General features: G+C 42.2%; 1 protein-coding gene across 1 annotated transcript in view; it reads right to left on the bottom strand.

Moving 5' to 3' along the window:
* The window catches only part of LOC149233668 (uncharacterized), a 241,748-nt gene extending 221,818 nt beyond the window's left edge, over positions 1–19,930 (bottom strand). The window contains exons 1-2 of the mRNA XM_089382253.1: positions 19,811–19,930; positions 19,499–19,699 (exon numbers count right to left, since the gene is read on the bottom strand). Coding sequence (XP_089238379.1) covers positions 19,499–19,699; positions 19,811–19,930 — 321 coding nt within the window. The remainder of the gene's footprint in view (positions 1–19,498; positions 19,700–19,810) is intronic.
* Positions 19,931–20,473: the final 543 nt, after the last annotated feature.

The raw sequence follows: 20,473 nt of genomic DNA, 5'->3' as shown, positions 1-20,473 counted from the left end.
GACCTTTTCCTCCTTTTCTTCCTTTAATATAACTCCAAGTGAGTTTTGGGTGATCCAAGTGACTTTTGGGTGATCTCTAAATCCAATGGCTGAAATAGATTTAGATCAATGGCTGAGATTAAATGCTCATTTAAATCTCACTTTCTATTTTTTAATTCACCCCACTTTAATAAAGACCCACTTAGTCATTTATTTCCAAAGTCACTTTTCCTTTCTAATTTTTCATTGACTTTATAAAAGTCACTTTAAAATTAGACTTAATAACTTTATCACTTAAAGTCACTTTTAAATTAGATTTAACTTTATAAAATTATAAAGTCACTTTAGGAGAAAAATTAAATTCTTTTGGACACTTTTCCCTAGGCCAAAGATCAAAGCCTAAGGGAACCACCTGTCCTCCGGTACCAAATTTCAACACTCCCTCTTACCGAGGAAGGTGTTCCTCACCACACCCATCTTGTCTCTGAAGTAGACATGCTTGCCCCGTGGTAAGGCTTTGGTAAGGATATCTGCAACCTGCTCATTAGTGGAAATATACTCAAGCTTCACAGCTCCCTTCTGAACATAGTCTCTGATGAAATGATATCTGATCCCGATATGCTTTGACCTGTCATGAAATACTGGATTCTCCGTGAGTTTAATGCAACTCAGATTATCACAGTAAATCGCTGAAAGTCTCAACGGCTGACCAAATAAGCCAAACAACATCTTGCGAAGCCAGATGGCCTCACAACTAGCTAGACTGGCTGCCATATACTCTGCTTCCGCTGAACTCAGTGTTACTGACTGCTGCTTCCGGCTGAACCATGACACTACTGCTGAACCCAACCCAAAACAACACCCTGAAGTGCTCTTCCTATCAGAAGCACAACCTGCCCAATCAGAATCAGTGTATCCTGCCAATCTCACTCCATCTCCCTGCCTATAGTCCAGACCATAATCCACTGTCCCCTGCAAGTACCGCAAAATGTGTTTTGCAGCCACCCAATGAACGTTCCTAGGCTCACACATAAACTGACTCATCGTGTTGACTGCAAAACAGATATCTGGTCTAGTGTTGACTAAATACATCAAGGAACCAATCAGCTGCCTGTACAATGTGGGATCCACCAACTCGGAATCCGAAGCATGAAGCTTCTTCCAGTTGGTGATCATCGGTGTCGACATGGGTCTACAATCCTCCATGTGGAATCTGCTAAGGATGTCCACAATATACTTCCCCTGCCCCAGGAAGAAATGCCCCTCCTCCTGCCACACCTCCAAACCCAAAAAGTAATGCATCAAGCCGATGTCCTTCATCTCAAACTCCGCCGCAAGATCTCTCTTGCAGTGCTCTATGAGTCTCTCTCCACCTGTAATGATCAAGTCATCCACATACAGCACCAGAATGAGAGGCTCCTCACCAATCACAATAAAGTAAAGGTTCGGATCTACCTCACTCTTTGTGAAACCCATCCCCTGCAAGTATGCATCTATCCTGGAGTACCAAGCTCTGGGAGCTTGCTTCAGGCCATAAAGGGCCTTCTTCAATCTGCACACATGGGACTCTTTCCCATGCACCTCAAAGCCCTGTGGCTGCTCAATGTACACCTCCTCCTGTATGAAGCCATTGAGAAATGCGGTCTTCACATCCATCTGGTGGATCTTCCAACCCATCTCTGCTGCTATCGATATAATGGAGCGGATCAAAGCATATCGAGCCACGGGAGCGAAGGTCTCCTCATAATCAACTCCCTCTACCTGGGAGAACCCTCTAGCGACAAACCTCGCTTTGAATTTCTCAATGCTGCCATCTGCAGCATGCTTTACCTTGTAAAGCCATCTGGAAGTAACCACGGATTTGCCCTCAGGCCTCGGCACCACCTCCCAAACATCATTCTTCATGATAGAAGAATACTCCTCCTGCATGGCCTCTCTCCAGACCTGCTGGCTAGCTGCCTCCTCATAGCTAGAAGGCTCAGAGTCAAGGATGTTGGTAACCATCGCCATATAACTACAAAACCTCTCAGGTGGTCTACTCTCTCTGACCGGCCTCTTCGGCTCAGCAACAGATGTGGCATCTCTCAAGGTGTCCTGAAGCCACTTGGGCTTCCTCTTCCCTGAGCGCACTTCTCCCACCGGAGAATGAAACTCCTCCTCATCATCATCATCAGTAGCCTGAACTCCTGACTGTCTGTCTGTTATCCTCCTGCCTGCACCTGAACCTGTAGAAGCTGAGGTACCGTGTGAACTGTCCATCAGTGGACTCCCTAGTGAACTGCTCTGTGAACTGCTCTGCATGCTGCCCGGAGCACCACCCCTCTGGCTCGATGAGCCACTGCTCACTGACGGACCTGACATCCTCATGGATGTACCTCCGGATCCTCCTGATCCCTGCCCACTGGATCCCTGTGACTGACTCAACTGCTGCTGAGGGTCTGGCTGATCCAGATACTCTAACTCCCGTGACCTCCTAAAGGCCCTGCCTCCTCGAACTTCACATCCCGTCTGACAACAACTCTCCTCTGTGCAGGGATGTAAATCCGAAAGGCCTTTAAGGTCTCACTGTAGCCCACAAAGATACCCTTCTCTGCGGTGGGCTCTAGTTTGGTCCTCTTCTCCTTGGGTATATAGGAGTATGCAATGCATCCAAAGATATGAAGATGACCAAGATCAGGGTTCTTCCCAGAGAAAGCCTCCTCCGGAGTCATGTGCCCCAAGGCACGATGCGGACTCCTGTTCTGCAAGTAAACAGCTGTGTTGCAGGCCTCTGCCCACAAGAACAATGGCAACCCCTGATCATGTAACATGGCTTTGGCAGCCCCTATGATGGATCTGTTCTTCCTCTCCGCAACCCCGTTCTGCTGGGGGGTTGTAAAGAACAGTGAACTCCCTCCTAATGCCTGCCTCCGCACAATAGTCAACAAACTCTCCAAGGGTGTACTCTCCTCCATTGTCCGACCTCAAGGACTTGATCTTTCGACCTGTCTGAGTCTCCAAAAGAGCTCTGAACTCCTGAAACCGCTTGAAGACCTCACTCTTGGTCTTCAAAAAATAAATCCAGGTCTTCCTGGAGTGATCATCAATGAATAAAACATAGTACTCATATCCACTCAAGGAAACATGAGACATCCGACCGCTCACATCGGAATGAATCAAATCAAGTATCCCCGTCGCTCTGCTGTCACTGCTGGGAAAAGGGGATTTGGCAAACTTGCCCATCGCACAACCTCTGCAAGTATCAAAGTGATCAGTACTGAAATCTGGCACACCTGTGGTGATCTCCCGCAATGTCCTCAAGGCTCCATGATACATGTGTCCCATCCTGCGGTGCCAAATCTCACACAGCTCAGAACTGCTAGCTCTGCTGTCGGTACTACTGCTCAATGCCAAAAGGGGCTGAAATGCAAACTTGTACACCTTTGCATGGCGTACACCTATCACACTAGCTGAATCAGCTGGAGCGCCCCTGGGATACATCAACACCTGTCCTCCCCTGAACAGTACCTCATATCCTCTGTCCTCCAAAGCTGAGACGGATATGAGGTTCTTCCTCATCCCTGGCACATAAAGAACCTCTGACACCTTCAAGGGAGGTTTGGACTCCCTCTGAAATGTCACTGTCCCCACCCCGACTGCTCTAACAACTCTGTCATCACCGAGTCCTACCTCAATATCAGTACCACTCTCTGAAAGCTCTGAGAAGTACTCACGGACTCCTGTCATGTGACGTGAAGCCCCACTATCCACATACCAGATACCTGTAGATGCTCCGCTAATCGAGGGAAAAGCATGCTCCCTATGAACCTGTGTGGCAGGTGATCCTGCACTAGAGGACACACACGTAGTGAACGCAAACTCTCGGTCAAAACGACCAGCAAAGTCCTCAATCTCTGCTGAAGCTGCCACGTCCTGGTTCTTCCCCTTCTTCTTCTTCTTCTCCGGACACACAACTGCATAGTGTCCCATCTTTTGACAATTCCAACACTTCACCTTGGAATAGTCCTTCTGTGTGTTCCCCTGTTTACCTTTACCTTTGCCTTTGCCCCCACCACTGCTTGTGGAAGCCTGCTTCTTCCCTTTGCCTTTCTTGCCTCCTGCCACCAGTGCTACATCCTCATCCTGCTCAACTGGCTTGGCTGCCCCAAGCTGACCTTTCCTGATCTCTGTCTGAATGCAATCATCCCAAAACCTCTCCCAAGTGGGAAGGGTCTCACGTGCACAAACCCCATCAGCAAAGTTCAACCATGAACGGGGGAGGCCATTCACTGCAATCCGCACCAACTCAGTGGGTGGAATGGTCTCTCCAATCGCTGCCAACTCATCTCTCACATTAGTAATCTTTGTGAGATATCCAGCTGCACTATCATTACCCATCTTAATGTTCTTCAGCTTCTCCTTCAGGACCATCTTCCGGTTCTCATTGGTACTCTGGTAGAGATTGGACAATGCTGTCCACATCTCATGGGCACTGCTCTTTCCTCTCACATGAGGAATGCAATGGTCTTTGATTCCGTCTAGAATCAGCCTCTTACCCTTATTGTTCCTCTTTTTATACTCAGCCAACTGAGTAACATCAATGGGCACAACAACAGGGTTATGTGCGGTATGCACCATGATATCCCAGACTTCTGCCTCCTCAAAGATACTTTGCATTCTCTCCTTTCAAACGTTGTAATTTATATGCCCATCCAGCCTATCCTCCACCCTCAATCCCAATGACATCCTGCTGTCCTAAAACTGAAAAATAGCACTGCTGTAGTAAAGATAAAACTGCTGTTTATGAAAAAATCAGCTTGCTGGAATTTTCTGAGTGAAAAATCAGCAACTGTAATTTTTCCTTTTGCTGTCCCAAACTGCCCTTCAGCACTCAAGCTCTGATACCATATAAAAATCTCTGTTTTCCCATCCCGGTTTTCAGTTTCTCCTTATTTCTCCCATGTAGTTAAATGCACATTCCCATAACCATACATTTAACAGACTGAAAAACTAAATATTGCTGAAAACACAAATTCTGGAAATTTTTCAGAATGCTGGAAATTGCAGAATTAAAAATCAGCAATCAAAAACAGTCATTAAAACACATTAAAACACTGATATTTTTGGTCAACTTGACCCTGGAAAAACCCCCTACAACTCTTGGGGAAAACCAGTTTGAGAGCTCTTCTTTATTTCTGAAAATTGCCTTTTTACAGTGAGAATTATTCAGCAAAAAATCAACAAGCAAATTTACAACTTATCTCCTTTCCCGTGCCTCACAGCAATCTGGAAATTACAGCAAACAGGACAGCAATAAATGCTGTACGGCCTCCGTTTTGTGTGAAGAAAAATCAGCAAACTGCTCCTCGATTTTTGTGCAAAAATCTGTCTTTCACTATGTGCTGAATCAGCTGTACAAATCTGCTCAACTGCTGCCTTGGAATGTGTGCCAAGCTGCTGTCTCCTTCTCCTCCCTGCTCAGAAATCTCTCTTGCTCTCTTGCTCTCCTTCTCTCAATCTGCTCATGAAAGAATGAATGACCTTTTCCTCCTTTTCCTCCTTTAATATAACTCCAAGTGACTTTTGGGTGATCCAAGTGACTTTTGGGTGATCTCTAAATCCAATGGCTGAAATAGATTTAGATCAATGGCTGAGATTAAATGCTCATTTAAATCTCACTTTCTATTTTTTAATTCACCCCACTTTAATAAAGACCCACTTAGTCATTTATTTCCAAAGTCACTTTTCCTTTCTAATTTTTCATTGACTTTATAAAAGTCACTTTCAAATTAGACTTAATAACTTTATCACTTAAAGTCACTTTTAAATTAGATTTAACTTTATAAAATTATAAAGTCACTTTAGGAGAAAAATTAAATTCTTTTGGACACTTTTCCCTAGACCAAAGATCAAGCCTAAGGGAACCACCTGTCTTCCGGTACCAAATTTCAACAAGATCGAAGAAGCTCATAGGCATGTGCAAAGAGGACCTTGCTTTGAAGTTTGAAATGAAGGACAATGGTGTAATGTTCCCAACCACTTAGGCATCTTATGACAGAGTCCGCTAGCCTAAAGTGGTTCCCGTAGGCTAAAGTGGGGAAATATTTTATAAAGGGACTTGAAATGCCTACGAAAACTTTATAAAGTCCATAAAGGAGAAAGAGTGATATTTCCTAGGCAAGTGAGAAGTCACGTTAACTTTATAAAGTGAATTATCATAAAGTGACTTAATCAAAGTGAATTTGAAAAAAAGGGAAGGTGAAAAGGCAACTCTAAACTCATAAAATAAGGAAAATGAGGAGACTCTCCTCATTCGTGCATTTGTGAGTTTGGAGAAAAGAGCTTTGGAGAGTTTTTTAGGAGAACTTGAGAAGCTTAGGGTTTTGGAACCCTAGCTGCCATAACAGACTTCGATGTTGAAACTAAACACCTTAGCTTGGTTTCGAGAGCGAAATCACTCAAATTTCACCACTACACTTCATGGAGAAAAATATCTCTGAGAAATAATGAGGTATTCTAGTGTTATCAGTTGATTTTAAAGGCTTATTTGGTATTTTCTATCTTATTTGTAACAGGTTGAAGAATACCCTTAAGAGCAGCAAGTTCCATGACAAAGACTAGGTTGTTTGGGCTATTAAAGAAGAACATTAGCCTTGCCTGCAGCCTAGAATCGATTTTCTAGAGGAATCAACTCAGGCTAAGAGACACAGTTATTGTGAGAGAGAGAACAAGTCCATTCTTTACTCTGCTGCTCCAAATGCTGGAGATAGAGGACGGTTTGGAATAAAAAGGCTAAGAAGAAGTTTTGGGTGTTAAAACACCTCCATTACAACCCAGGAATCGATTTTTAGAGCATACACTGAGTTCAGTGGTGTCCCCTCACTAGCTAGACGAGTTTTCCTAGAAGGAAGCAAGACAAGACTCTTTATTTCTGCTGTTGTACGAGACATCTCCTACCTGAGCCGAGTCTTTATCACCTGAAGGTAAGCTCATACCCATTTCCTTGAAGTTTGAATTGTTGATAAAGAGTGTTGGATTACTGGACATAGAGAAACCAAGTTCTCAGCTGGACATGGTCAGAACTGCTTCCCAGGACCGAATCCACAGTTTGGTTACAGCCGCGAGTTATGCAAGGGACAGTAAAGGAGTCTAATACCCCTCTGAGACCACCTGTGGGTCGTGTTCCCTTTCCTGAGGCTGCTTGTTGCACCAGAAATAAATAATGAGTGGGTTAACAGTGCACTGAAACTAAGTTGAAGGAAGATAAGGGACTGCACACAAAGCTAAATAACCAGGTTCCCCTGTTACTCTAATCTCTGATGTATTTGCTCAGAAAATAGTAAAAGGGACTATTTTTCTGTCATTTTTATTGTGGTGGAGTTATTATGTTAGCACTGTAGACAATTCTGGGTTGTTAATGTAGTTACATCAGACTACTGGAATGTGCTTTGAGGGCAATTGTTATCACTGTTTGTCATTATTGAAAATAAATATATGAATATACACTTACAGCAGTGTCTACCTTGAAATAATTGAAAGGAATCGGGCAACAAACTCAGTCACACAGTCAGAAAATTATTCAGAATCTGTAGTGTTGCCTAAGTCAGAATATTACAGTTGGCTTGATGCAGTACTTTTTGGGATTGGAGGTGTGGCAGCAGCCAGTAGAAATTTTCCTTGGGCAAGGTAAGCATGTAGTTGAGATCTTTGAGGAGGTTCAGGATGGAGGAATGCAAGCCTATGTCTACACGGATGATCACTAACTTGAAGAAGTTGAGTGTTTTTGAGGGTGAGTTGGTGGATCCCATACTATATAGGCAGCTCATAGGTTCCTTGATGTATCTAGTGAACACCAGGTCGAATATCTTTTTTGATGTGAACACACTCAACCAGTTCATGGTGGAGCCGAGACAGGGTCATTGGGTGGCAACGAAGCATGTGTTGAGAGACCTATGAGGTGCAGTGGACTTTGGGTTCAGATATGTTGGGATTTGGAGTGATGTTGCAGGGGTACATAGATTCTAACTGCGTTGGGAGTGTTGTGGACAAAAAATCCACGTCGGGATGTTGTTTCAACTTGGATCAGCCATGATCTCGTGGTATAGCAAGAAGTAGCAGTTAATGGCACTTAGTTCAACAGATAGGCAGAGTACATGGCAGCGATTATGGCGAGCTGTGGTGCTGTGAGATTGTAGTATATTTCTACAAAGGAGCGGGTGGCAAATATTCTCACTAAGCCTCTAGTGAAAGGGAAGTTTGTGAAGTTCAGAGACGAGCTAGGGGTAGTGGAGAATCCCTTCCTTCCTAGGAGAAAGTGTTGAAGCTTGTGGTAGCTTTGGAAGGTCTTATGCATAGACTTGGTGTCTTAACATGTGGAAGATGATTTATTGCCACTTTAGGTGCTTGTTTGGTGGAGTAAGTAATTTATATCTTTTTTCGTAATTCTAACTTAGGAAAAGTACAATGATTAAAGTCAACTAATTATTGTGGACTATTAAGCCAAATTCTAAAGATAAATTGAAGAAATTTCAACTCCACTCCGGTTATCAGTTTTCCTTATCACCCCATGCATTTAGTTTTAAATACAAGCATGATAAAAATTCTAAAATCTGAAAATGACTTTTCTGAAAACAAAAATTTAGAGACTTCACAATTGCTGAAATTGCAGAAATAAAACACAGCAAAATTATGATAGCCACACACAGAAAATAACACAGTGATTTTTGGTCAATGTGACCCTAGAAAATCCCCCTACAATTCTTGGAGAAAACTAGTTTGAGAGCTCTTTTTTATTTCTAAAAATGCTTTTACAGAAAAACTGAAATACACAGTAAAAATTCCAGCAAACACAAATTACAACTTATCTTGATTTCCGTGCTTGCACTCTGCCTCGAAAATCATGCCAATCAGCAAATAGACAAAACAGAAATTTTCCAGCAATAAAACAGCATTAAATGATGTACGGCGAGCCTCGAAAAACATGCCCAAAACTTGTACGGACCATGTGGATTTCAACGGTATGACTGCTTCAAAATTCGTGCCCTTACTATTGTCCATCCTCCTCGATTTTTGTGTTGTCCCTCTTCTTTGATACCTATGCCTTTCTCTTGATGTACGGTTTTGCCTTGGGATGCGTGCCAATAAATGTTGTTGCCCAGATTCACTGAAATGTCTTCTCGCTGCTCTTCTTCACTTCCTCACTGCTCAGAAATTTTCTCCTTGCTCTCTCTTCTCTTTCTCTCAAATGCTCATGAAAGAATGAATGATCTTTTCTCTTCTCTTCTCCTTTTACTCTCTAAATGACCTCTTCGATTACCTTAAGAACTAATGGCTGAGATTCATTTAGATCTAGGGAATGTGCATTTAATTCTCAATTTCTATTTTTTAACTCACTCACTTAGCTTTTTATTTCCATAGTCACTTTTTCACTTTCTAATTCGTCATTGACTTTAATAAAGTCACTTTTTAATTAGAATGTAACTTTACCGCTTACAAAGTCACTTTTAAATTAGAATGTAACTTTAACCTTATAAAGTCACTTTTAAATTAAATTGACTTTACCACTTATAAAGTCACTTTAGGAGAAAAGTACAAATAAATTTGGACACTTTTCCCTAGGCCAAAGATCAAAGCCTTAGGGAACCACTTGTCCTCTGGTATCCAAATTTTAACACTCTGTCTTACCAAGGAAAGTGTTCCTCACCACTCCCATCTTGTCTCTGAAGTAGACATGCTTGCCCCATGGTAAGGCTTTGGTGAAAATGTCTGTTACCTGGTCATTTGTGGAAATGTACTCAAGCTTGACAGCTCCCTTTTGGACATAGTCTCTAATGAAGTGATACTTGATCTCAATATGCTTCAACCTATCATGAAAAATTGGATTCTCCGTGAGTTTTATGCAACTCTGATTATCACAGTAAATGACTAAAGGTCTCAATCCCTGACCAAATAGACCAAGCAACATTTTGCGAAGCCACATGGCCTCACAACTAGCCAAACTAACAGCCATATACTCTACCTCAGCTGAGCTCAATGCAACTGACTGTTGTTTCAGGCTGATCCATGACACCACTGTCGAACCCAACCCAAAACAGCGCCCGGAAGTACTCTTCCTATCTGAAGCACAACCTGCCCAACCTAAATCCGTGTACCCTACCAGTGTCACTCCATCACCTTGTCTATAATCCAGACCAAAATCTATAGTCCCCTACAAGTAACGAAGAATGTGTTTTGCAGCCACCCAGTGCACTCTCCTGGGCTCACACATGAACTAACTCATAGTGTTAACTGCAAAACATATATATGGTCGAGTGTTGACCAAATACATCAAACAACCAATCAGTTGTCTGTATAGAGTAGGATCCACCAACTCGGAATCAGAAGCGTGAAGCTTCTTCGTTTTGCAGCCACCCAGTGCACTCCCCTGGGCTCACACATGAACTAACTCATAGTGTTAACTGCAAAACATATATATGGTCAAGTGTTGACCAAATACATCAAACAACTAATCAGTTGTCTGTATAGAGTAGGATCCACCAACTTGGAATCAGAAGCGTGAAGCTTCTTCCAATTAGTGATCATAGGTGTAGACATGGGTTTGCAGTCCTCCATGTGAAATCTGCTAAGAATATCCACAATGTACTTCCCTTGTCCCATGAAGAAATGCCCCTCCTGCTGCCACACCTCCAATCCCAGAAAATAATGCATCAAGCCGATATCCTTCATCTCAAACTCTAAAGCAAGATATCTCTTGCAGCCCTCAATGAGTCTCTCTACACCAGTGATGATCAAGTCATCAACATACAACACCAGAATGAGAGGCTCCTCACCCACCACAATGAAGTATAGGTTCGGATCAGCCTCACTCTTTGAGAAACCCAACTACTGCAAGTATGTATCAATCCTCGAGTACCAATCTCTAGGAGCTTGCTTCAGGCCATAGAGTGTCTTTTTCAATCTGCATACATGGGACTCCTTCCCATGCACCTCAAAACCCTGCGGCTGCTCAATATAAACCTCCTCCTGAATGAAGCCATTGAGAAATGCGGTCTTCACATCCATCTGGTGGATCTTCCAACCCGTCTCTGCTGCAATCGATATAATGGAGCGAATAGATGTATACCAAGCTATGGGAACGAAGGTCTCCTCATAGTCAACTCCCTCTACTTGTGAGAACCCTCTCGCCACAAATCGAGCTTTGAACTTCTCGTTGATGCCATCTGCAGCATGCTTTATCTTGTAGAGCCATCTGGAAGTAACAACTGATTTACCTTCAGGCCTCGTCACTACCTCCCAAACATCGCTCTTCATAATAGAAGAATACTCCTCCATCATGGCCTCTCCCCAAACCTGCTGGCTGGCTGCCTCCTCACAATTAGAAGGTTCGGAGTCAACAATGCTTGTTACCAATGCCATGTAACTGCAAAACCGCTCAGGTGGTTTACTCTCTCTAACCTATCTCTTTGGCCCAGCAACTAATGTGGCCTCGCGCAAGGTATCTTGAAGCCACTTGGGCTTCCTCTTCCCTGAGCATACTTCTCCCATCGGAGTGAAAGAATCCTCATCATCATCAGAAGCCTAAACTCTTGAAGGCCTGCCAACTGACCTCATGCCTAAATCTATGCCTGTAGATGCTGAAGTACCGTGTGAATTGTCCATTAGTGGACTACCTTGAGAACTGCTATGCGGACTGCCCTGCATGTTGCCCGAAGAACTACCCACTTGACTCTAAGAGCCACTCCTCACTAATGGACCTGCCACTGTAATCCATGTACCTCCTGATCCCTGACCACTGGATCCCTGTGACTGACTCAGCTGCTCATGAGGGTCTGATGACTCTGGATAGTCTAACTCCCGTGACCTCCTGAAAGCTCTCTCCTCCTCGAACTTAACATCCCGCCTGACAACCACTTTCCTCTGCACAGGAATATAAATCCAATAAGCTTTCAAGGTCTCGCTATAACCCACAAAGATGCCCTTGTCTGCAGTGGGCTCTAGCTTGGTCCTGTTCTACTTGGGGACATAGGAATATGTAAGGCACCTAAAGATACGAAAGTGCCCAACATTGGGCTTCTTCCCAGAAAGAACCTCCTCCGGAGTCACATTCCCTAAAGCACAATGTGGACTCCTGTTCTGCAAGTACACAGCAGTGTTGTAGGCCTCTGCCCACAAAAATAAAGGTAACCCCTGATCATGAAGCATGGCTTTGGCAACCCCTGCAATGGATCTATTCTTCCTCTCTGCAACCCCATTCTGTTGGGGGTTGTAAGGTACTGTGAACTCCCTCTTAATGCCTGCCTCAGCACAAAAATCAACAAACTCGCCAAGGGTATACTCCCCTCCATTGTCCGACCTTGATCTTCCTACCTGTCTGGGTCTCCACAAGAGCTTTGAACTCTTGAAACCGCTTCAAGACCTCACTCTTGGTCTTCAAGAAATAAATCCAAGTCTTCCTGGAGTGGTCATCAATGAATAAAATATGATACTCATAGCCACTCAAGGATACATGAGACATCTGACCACTCACATCGGTATGAATCAAGTCAGGGATCCTGGTCGCTCTGTTGTCACTGCTGGGAAAAGGGCATCTGGCAAACTTCCCCATAGCACATCCTTTGCATATATCAAGGTGATCAGAATTGAAATCTGGCACACTTGTGGTGATCTCCAGCAATGTACTCAAGGCCCCATGATACATGTGCCCCATCCTGCGGTGCCAAATCTCACACAACTCTGAACTGCTAGATCTGTTGTTGGTCCTGTCCTGGGTGCTGCTACTCAATGCCATCAGGGGCTGGAATGAGAACTTGTACACCTTGGCATGGCGCACACCAATCTCTCTAGCTGAAGAAGCTGGAGTTCCCCTAGGATATATAAGCACCTGCCCTCTCCTGAACAACACATCATACCCTCTGTCCTCAAGTGCTAAGACAGATATCAGGTTCTTCTTCATTCCAGGCACATATAGAACATCTGACACTTTCAAGGGAGGTTTGGGTCCCCTATCAAATGTCAATGTCCCCACACCGACTACTCTAACAATGTTGTCATCACCAAGTACTACCTCCATATCAGTATCACCCTCTGAAATCTCTGAGAAGTACTCTCTGACTCTTGTCATGTGGCGGGAAGCACCACTGTCAACATACCAAATGCTAGAAGATGCTCTGCTAGTAGCGGGGAATGCACACTCCCTCTGAACCTGTATGGCAGGTGATCCTGCACTAGTGGCCTCACAAGCTATGAACCCAAACTCCCAATCAAAGCTCTCTATCTCTGCAGAAGCTGCCATGGATTTGTCTTTCCCTTTCTTGTTCTTCTTTTCCAGACACACAATAGCATAGTGTCCCAACTTTTGACAACTCCAACATTTGACTTTGGAATAGTCCTTCTCCTTGTTCTGTTGCTTGCCTTTACCTTTGCCTTTGCCTTTGCCTCCATTGTTGGAAGCTTGCCTTTTTGCTCTGCCCTTCTTGCCTCTTGCTAACAATGCCACATTGTCATCCTCTTCCACCTGTTTGGCTGCCCCAAGATGGTTCTTTCTTATCTCATTCTGAATGCAATCATCCCACAACCTCTCCCAATCAGGAAAGTTTTCCCGTGCAACAATGTCATCCACAAAATTCTCCCAAGTCTTGGGAAGACCATTCAAAGCAATCCTCCCCAACTCAGTGCATGTAATGATCTCACCTACGGTTGCCAACTCATCTATCATTGGAGTGATCTTTGTAAGGTATGTTGTAGCACTGTCAATCTTAGCCATTTTAATGGCCTTCAGTTTCTCCTTTAGGACCATTTTCTGTTTTCATTTGAGGTCTCGTAAAGACTGGTCAAGGTTGTCCACATCTCATGTGCATAAGTCTTTCCTCTCACATGAGGAATGACATGGTCTTTAATTCCTTCCAGAATCAATCTTTTTGCCTTAGCATTCTTTTTGTTAAACTCTTCCAACTGTATAGGGTCAACAAGTACTACAACTGGGTTCTGTGTGGTATTTACCATAATGCCCTAGACTTCTGTTTCCTCAAAGATGCTTTGGATTCTCTCCTTCCATGCATTGTAGTTGTTCTGCCCATCCAACTTGTCTTCCACTCTCAAACCCAAAGACATGTTTCATTGTCCTACCAAACTAAAATTTTCAAATCTATGATAAAGATTTATCTTTTCTGTGTAAAAATCAGTTTGCTATAATTTTCACTTTGTTGTCCCAACCTGCACTTTTCAGCCAGCCAAGCTCCGATACCATGAAGAAATTTCAACCCCACTCCGGTTATCAGTTTTCCTTATCACTCCATGCATTTAGTTTTAAATCCAAGCATGATAAAAATTCTAAAATCTGGAAATGACAATATTTTCTGAAAACACAAATTTAGAGATTTCACAACTGCTAAAATTGCAGAAATAAAACACAGCAAAATTATGACAGCAACACACAGAAGATAACATAGTGATTTTTGGTCAATGTGACCCTGGAAAAAGCCCCTACAACTCTTAGGGAAAACCAGTTTGAGAGCTCTTCTTTATTTCTGAAAATGCTTTTACAGAGAAACTGAAATACACAGTAAAAATTCCAGCAACCACATATTACAACTTATCTTGATTTTTGTGCTTGCACTCCGCCTCAAAAATTGTGCCAATCAGCGAATGCAGAAACAGAAATTTTTCAGCAATAAAACAACAGCAAATGTTGTACGGACAGCCTCGAAAAAAAACATGCCCACGACTTGTTGTACGAACTGTACGAGCCGTACGGATTTCGGCAGTACATCTGCCTCGAAATTCGTGCCCTTGTTGTTGTCCCTCTTCCTCGATATTTGTGCCTTTCTCTTGATATACAATTTTGCCTTGGGATGCGTGCCAATAAATGTTGCTGCTCAAATTTGCTGAAATGTTGTTTCCCATCTGATGTATCCTCAATCCCATAAATGAAACCAAGAACATAACTCTAAAAGAAGTGTACCTAGAGACTAGATCAAATGTCTTCTTGTAGTTCACTCCCTCTCTCTTGGAAAACCCTCTCACCACAAAACTCATTTTGAACTTCTCAATGTTGCCATCCATTACAAGCTTAATCTTCCAGAACCACCTGGAACTCACAACTGACTTCTCTTCTAGTCTTGACATTTTGTCCTAAACATCATTCTTCATGATGGAGGTGGACTCCTCCAACATGGTATTCTGCCATACTTGTTGGTCTATTGCCTCTTAAAAATTTGAAGGCCCAAAATCTAGAATGTTGGTCATCAATGTCATATAGCCTTTGAAGGTCTACTCTCGTAAAATGTGCTCCTAAGAGTCTCAACATGCTCCTAAGCATCCTTCAATGTTTGAGTGAACCATCGAGATCTCTTGACAAAAGTAGAAGGGACTTTTGCATCCCCCTTCTTCACCCAAACGTCATTGTACTGCCCTAGAAATCATTGGTGACCCTGATTCAACCTTCGAAGATTCTTGCTCCCTTTCCTTTGCTACTGAAATAGGCTCATCGGACTCCTTGGATGCAAATTCTTCCTCAAACTTTACATCCCTGCTCACTACTATCTTCCTTTGCCCTAGCATGTAGATCATATAAGCCTTTTAAGTCTCATTATAACCCACAAACAAAGTCTTCCTACCAAAGGGCTCTAACTTGATCCTCTTCTCCACCAACACATGGATATAAACTAGACAACCAAATATGTTCAAATGACTCACCTCTAGCTTCACACCAATAAATGCCTCTTTCAGTGTCTTATCCTCCAAGATCCTTTAAAGACGCTAGTTTTTGATGTAGACTATTATGTTGCATGCCTTTGCCCAAAGAAACATCAATAATTCCTAGTCATGTATCATGGCCCTAATAGGCCTTCTGATGGATCGCTTATTTTGCTATACAACCCCATTCTGCTATGGGTTGTACGGAATTGTCAACCCCCTCAGAAAACCCCTTGAACTCCTTGCGGATATACTCTCCCCTGTTAATTTTCACACTGCTCTATGTTGTTTCAATTACTTTAGCCCAATTCAATTCTTCAATTAGCAATTTTAATAACAATTAATATTTCCATTCATCAACAGTAATTGAAGATAAAACAGTAAATGCAATGACAAAGGAGACAAACAACACATCAAAAAGAGACACTAGATTTTGGTCAATGACAAGGGAAAACCCCTTGAAATTCTTCTTCTATTAGATTGTCATGAAAATGTTCAGCAGAGAGTACAATGAGCAAATACAAAAATGATCTAGCAAAATTAACCCAACAATATTCAGAAATATGTTCCTAGCATCAATACTGATCAGACTCAACTTTTCTAGCCTGTGGCCAATTACGGTCAACTGTCAAATTGAAGCCCTTAATCCCAATAGAATGGACGAAGAGCTATGTGTGCGGCTAAGAGATTCCAACCGCACAGATGAGCCTGCATGCCTACGGTTATAGCTGAAAATTCTCGGAGTCAAGCCTGCGGCTAGAAACCAAAACCCTAATCTCACACGTGCAAGCTTCGAACCTTGCAATTTCGAACCTGTACGAACCAAATTCCACAAGTTAACTTCTGACCTATGCGAACCAATCAATGAAGAAAAGAAGAAGAAGATGCTTGGTGATGATCAAATGAGCTTGAGGTCACTTGTATTTATAGGCTTCTAAGGGTGTCCATTTTCCTGTTAGGGCCGACCTGTCCTTTTGTGCACATGTGGGATTTATTTCAAAAATACACTTTCCCTTCTCCAAATTAAGTGCTTCAATAGTCAAAATTGGTCCTCTTTGAAAGAGGAATCTAGTCCCATGATTGGAATTTGTCACTCAGCTGCCAAATTAACATCCCCTACTATTTGTTCTCAAGAGTTTGATATTCTTCCCTATCTAGTATTCAACTATAGTTTAGAACTCCTAAATCTGATAAAGACCTCATCCTTGGTCTTTAAGAAATAGATCCAAGTCTTATGAGAGAAATCATCAATAACGGAAACATAATACAAGATTCATGTAATTGATGTTACAGACATCGATCTAGAAACATTTGAATGTACCAGTCTGGTATCCCTTTAGACTTATGCTCGCTACTTTGGAAAGCAACCTTAGTATGCTTGCAATGGTTGATGATACAGGTGCCCCATCCTCTTATGCCACAACTCACACAAACTATCACTATTATGCACCAAGGCTAGAACAGGTTCACCCTGTTCTCTCTTATTAACTAAGTTGTATATGGACTACAATCCTTTAGCCTAATGAGAACTTGTCGTGTTTTGAACTCAACTACAAAGATCTTATCCTCCATGACTAAAACTAAAAGCGAATTCTTCCTAAGACCTAGAACAAACAAGACATTGTCAAAATATAGATAATTACCTTACCCAAGCTAGAAGGAATAGTGCCAACTCCTGCTACTGGATACTTGGCATCATCACCAAGATCGACCTATACTCTAGAGTCTTGCTTCTACAAATTAGAGAACAACTACCGAACTGATGTCATATGTCGAGATGCACCATTATCCACATTCCTCGAAATCATGTTGGTAGAAAGATAAGATACTAATGAGAAACCCTTTTATAATTTGGAAACAACCTCGTTCATCTAAGTTTCTACAAAGATTTCTACCTACTTTTGTTTTTGCTTCCCTTTACCCTTCTTCTCTGGACATTGTGATGCATAATGATCATTCTTATGACAAACAAAGCACTTCATTTTACTCAAGTCCTTTCCTAGCTATGAGGTTGACTCCTCACTCTTTCCCTTAACCTTGTTGGTGTTGAATAATCTAAGGCAAGATGACATTAAAGATTCTTCTAACTATGATAATTGCTTGTGATGTCTTTTACTTATTAGGATTATCTTCTTCTTATTATTATTATAGTGTGTTCTTTAATCATTAGACAGCTACCAAAACAAGAAGATCAACAAGATACAAGTACACAAGATGTAGGCTCCAAGCCCGGGCAAAACCTCTCCTCTTGAGAGGAAAACCCTCTAATATCTTCTTATAGATTCTTTATTGACGAATACCAAGACCCTTGACCAACACTGAAGCCCTTCTAAGACCAAGATCTGTTTCTCAAGAATGTGTTTGCTTCACTGCTTTCCAAACCCAACCGGATCTCTTCCGGCAGCTGCTACTTTGCACGTGTGGACTAGAACTGCTTCTTCTTCGCCTCCAGCTGCCTCGCTTGACCTAATTTGTCTTTTGGATCTAGAAGGGGACTTTGTTGGCTCTTCCTTTAGCTCTTTTTCACCAGATCAAACCCTCACAATGAAACCCTAGCCCGACAACAAAAACCCTAGCAAAAAGCTACAGAACTTCAGCCCTTTTCTTCGCACATGTGGAGAGAAAGAGAGAGAGAGGAACCCAAAACACTTCTTCTCCTTCTTCTGCCTTCTTCGCTTGCCCTTTTCTGCTTCTTCCTTCACATGATAGAGAGAGGAATGAATGTGTCCAAATGAGGTCGAACTGTCTCCTATATATTATTATTCTAGGGGTACGAATTCCAACTTCTAGTCCGACTTGAAAAGTTCGTGGACCAACTTGATCTTGGAAGGCTCAGTAAAATACAAAAATAATTCTTTTTACAATTTACAAGATGCCCGATGGGGCCTTCATATTATGATAATGTCCCTATTTTACTTCTTGACCTAGGACAATCCTAGAAGCACTTTCAATTAGTGCTTGACCTATAAAACAAATTTCTTGGGCAAGAAACCCAAGCTCAATAATAATAATAATCATTTTTCTTTCTTTTACAAAATACAAGAATCAAAAGTACATTTCATATTTATGAAGACCAAACCTAGTTACACTTTCTTCAACACTCCCTCTTAACTAGGGAGGTATTCATAAATGGTACATGGCTATTCTCAATATTGAAAAGATCTCATAAGAAGAGTCGGACTAGTAATCCATCTGTGTGGCATCATTATAACCAACATTGTCACATAGCAAGGCCTTGACTAACAGCGCTATCTCTCAATAAATCAGAGCACAATGTTGGCGAAACCAATGATTATAGACACCTTCATCATTGTCTCTCAAGGTACATACCCACCCGGGTGTTCACCGAGTATGACCTTCTAGGACTATTCTTATCTTGGGTCCCCAGCCCTCAAAGAATATCGATCCTCTTGCCTACTCTTATCTTGGATGCCCTACCACATCCTCAAAGAGTATCGAATGCCAGATGATTACTGAATCCTCCATTCTTTCTTCCAAAATGAAGACAAGAATGATGTGTCTATCTCTCCCTCTCAACTAGGGAAGATATGTCAACCAATCCAAGCTTATTTCTAAAACACACAAGCTTCTTATTGGGAAGAGATTTTGTCAAAATATCAGTAGTTTGATCATCGATGGGGATATACTCCAGCTTCAGTACACCATCTTGTACCAACTTTCGAATGTAGTGGTACTTGTTGTTTATGTGCTTTGTCTTTCCATGAAATACCAAGTCCTCAGGCAATCTTATACAGCTGGTATTATCACAATGTATTATGATAGGGTCCAACGGTCCTACAAACAGATTAGATAACATCTTCCTTAACCAAACTGCTTCCTTGCTCACTTCATAGGTTGCAATGTACTCGGCCTCAGCACTACTTAAAGCCACTGTCTCTTGCTTTCTTCTCATCCAAGAGACCATGGCTAAAACATCCCCTGTAGTGCTTCTTCCATCCTTCTCGTTGCCTCCCCAATCAGAATCAGTAAATCCTTCTAGATGAACATATTTTCCTTTTTCATACTTCAGGTAGAAGTGGACGGTTCCCTGCAAACATCTCAATATATGCTTGACAGTTATCCAATGATCATGTCTACGATCCATTTGAAATTGATTGAGAACATTTATTGCAAAACATATGTCTGGTCAAGTATTCACCAGATACATCAGAGAGCCAAACAGTGGTCTGTACTTAGTAGGATCCACTGGACTGGATTCAGAATTCCTTAACATTTTCAAGTTTGTAATCATCGGAGTTGTCATGGGTTTGCATTCCATCATATCAAACCTTTTCAATAGCTCGATCACATACTTTACCTGTCCTAGGAAGATTTCATTTGGTTCCTGCCAGACTTCTAGTTCCTAGATAATAATGCATAAGTCTTCATATCGAATTCGGTTGCCAACATTTTCTTAAATGCTTGAATTCTTTCTTCATTACCAGTTAATAGAAGATCATCTACATATAGAAAAATGATGACAGGTTCATCATTCTCTACTTTGATGTAGAGATTGGGATCTGTCGTGATTTACCTGAAACCCAACCTTTGCAAATATGCATCTATTCTAGCATACCATGCCCTAGGACCTTGCTTGAGGCCATAAAGTGCCTTCTTTAATCTGCAAACATGAGTTTCTCTATCCTTTACTTCGAATCCCAATGGTTGCTCTATGTAGACTTCTTCATCTATGGTACCATTCAAGAATGTTGTTTTGACATCCATTTGATGTACCTTCCATCCCATTGATGTTGCCAGAGATATTAGAGATCGGATCGTGGTATACCTTGTTGTGGGAGCAAAGGTCTCTTCATAGTCAATG

Source organism: Pinus tabuliformis, chromosome J (genome assembly GCF_031772625.1).
Source record: "Pinus tabuliformis cultivar Carrire ecotype Pingquan chromosome J, CPIR1, whole genome shotgun sequence".
Lineage (NCBI taxonomy): Eukaryota > Viridiplantae > Streptophyta > Pinopsida > Pinales > Pinaceae > Pinus > Pinus tabuliformis.
This window is presented reverse-complemented; position numbering and strand designations above follow the sequence as displayed.